The sequence below is a fragment of the Haliaeetus leucocephalus genome, unplaced genomic scaffold (assembly GCF_000737465.1).
Source record: "Haliaeetus leucocephalus isolate CR32 unplaced genomic scaffold, Haliaeetus_leucocephalus-4.0 Scaffold257, whole genome shotgun sequence".
Lineage (NCBI taxonomy): Eukaryota > Metazoa > Chordata > Aves > Accipitriformes > Accipitridae > Haliaeetus > Haliaeetus leucocephalus.
The window spans coordinates 28,200-29,479 of NW_010972693.1; the positions used below are offsets into that span (position 1 = coordinate 28,200).

A 1,280-nucleotide genomic window follows, 5' to 3' on the forward strand; every position below is an offset into this window, starting at 1 on the left:
CACCCGGGGGTGCAGGGGGTCCCCAGACAGGGAGCAATGCCCACAGACACAGAGGGTGCCAGCGCGGGTCTGTGCCCGGGGACGAGGGAGAGCGGGTGCTGCTGCACGGCAGCTGGGGGGCAGGCGGGGCAGAAAGGGGTACAGTGGGGTGCAACGGGGAACAGCAGGGTGCTATGGGGTGCAATGGGGCTCAGTGGGGTCCAGCAGGGCGCAACGGGGCACAGAAGGTTGCAATGGGGTGCAACGGGGCACAGCAGCGTGCAATGGGGTGCTACCTTCTCGGGGTAGGAGTCGGCGGGGGCGGGCAGGATGTGGGCGATGAAGGGACTGTCCTTGATGTCCTCGTCGTCACACACCACGTGGACGGCATACTCGCCCGCCTCCGTGGGCCAGTACCGCACGTCACATGAGCCGTCCCCCTTGTCATCACACTCAATCTTGGCCTGCGATGGGCCCTCGATGGAGAAACCTGGGGGACGGTGGCACCGCTGGGTGACGTGGTCCTCCAGGAGACCCCAGGGTCCCCAGCACCACATCACCCTGCCTGTGCCCATGTCCCCAGAGTGATGCCACCCCATATGTCCCCATGGTGGTGACCCCCAGTCCGTGTCCTTGTCTCCACTGTGGTGTCCCTCAGCCTGTGCCCATGTTCCCAGTATGGTGGCATCTACTCTGTGCCCATGTCCCCGTTGTGGTCACCCCAAGTCTCTGCCCAGGATTGTGTCACCCAATATGCCTCCATGTCGCCAGGGTGATGTCTCCCAGTCTGTGCCCATGTCTCCATCACGGTGTCCCTCAGCCTGATCCCGTGTCCCCAGCATGGTGGCATCCAGTCTGTACCCATGTCCCCAGGATGGTGCCACCCAATATATCTCCATGTCCCCCACTGTGGCCAGCCCCAGCCTGCACCCATGTCCCCATCTTCACGTTGCCCAGTCTGTGCCCACGTCCCCACCGCGGTGCCACCCAACCTGTGCCCGTGTCCCTGCAGCCGTGCCCTCCAGCCTGTCCCCACCACAGTGTCCCCCACCCCGTGCCCACATCTCCACCACCCTGCCCCCCAATACATCTCCATTCCCCACCGCCATGCCCCCCCTACCCCAAACCCCTGTTCCCCAGGCTGGTGCCCCGCACCCCCCCACCCAACGGGTGTCCCCCCCCGTGTCCCCACTCACCCAGGGTGCCCACTTCGGTGCCGATGGCTTCCACCACAAAGTCTGCCGACTTGCCCACCACGCCGCCCTCCAGTCCCGGTCCCCAAGCTCGCACCTTCTGGGACC

General features: G+C 65.6%; 1 protein-coding gene across 1 annotated transcript in view; it reads right to left on the reverse strand.

Annotated features, from left to right (window-relative positions):
• The window catches only part of LOC104832551 (filamin-C-like), a 32,507-nt gene that overhangs the window by 25,985 nt on the left and 5,242 nt on the right, over nt 1-1,280 (reverse strand). The window contains exons 9-10 of the mRNA XM_010568793.1: nt 1,176-1,272; nt 276-469 (exon numbers count right to left, since the gene is read on the reverse strand). Coding sequence (XP_010567095.1) covers nt 276-469; nt 1,176-1,272 — 291 coding nt within the window. The remainder of the gene's footprint in view (nt 1-275; nt 470-1,175; nt 1,273-1,280) is intronic.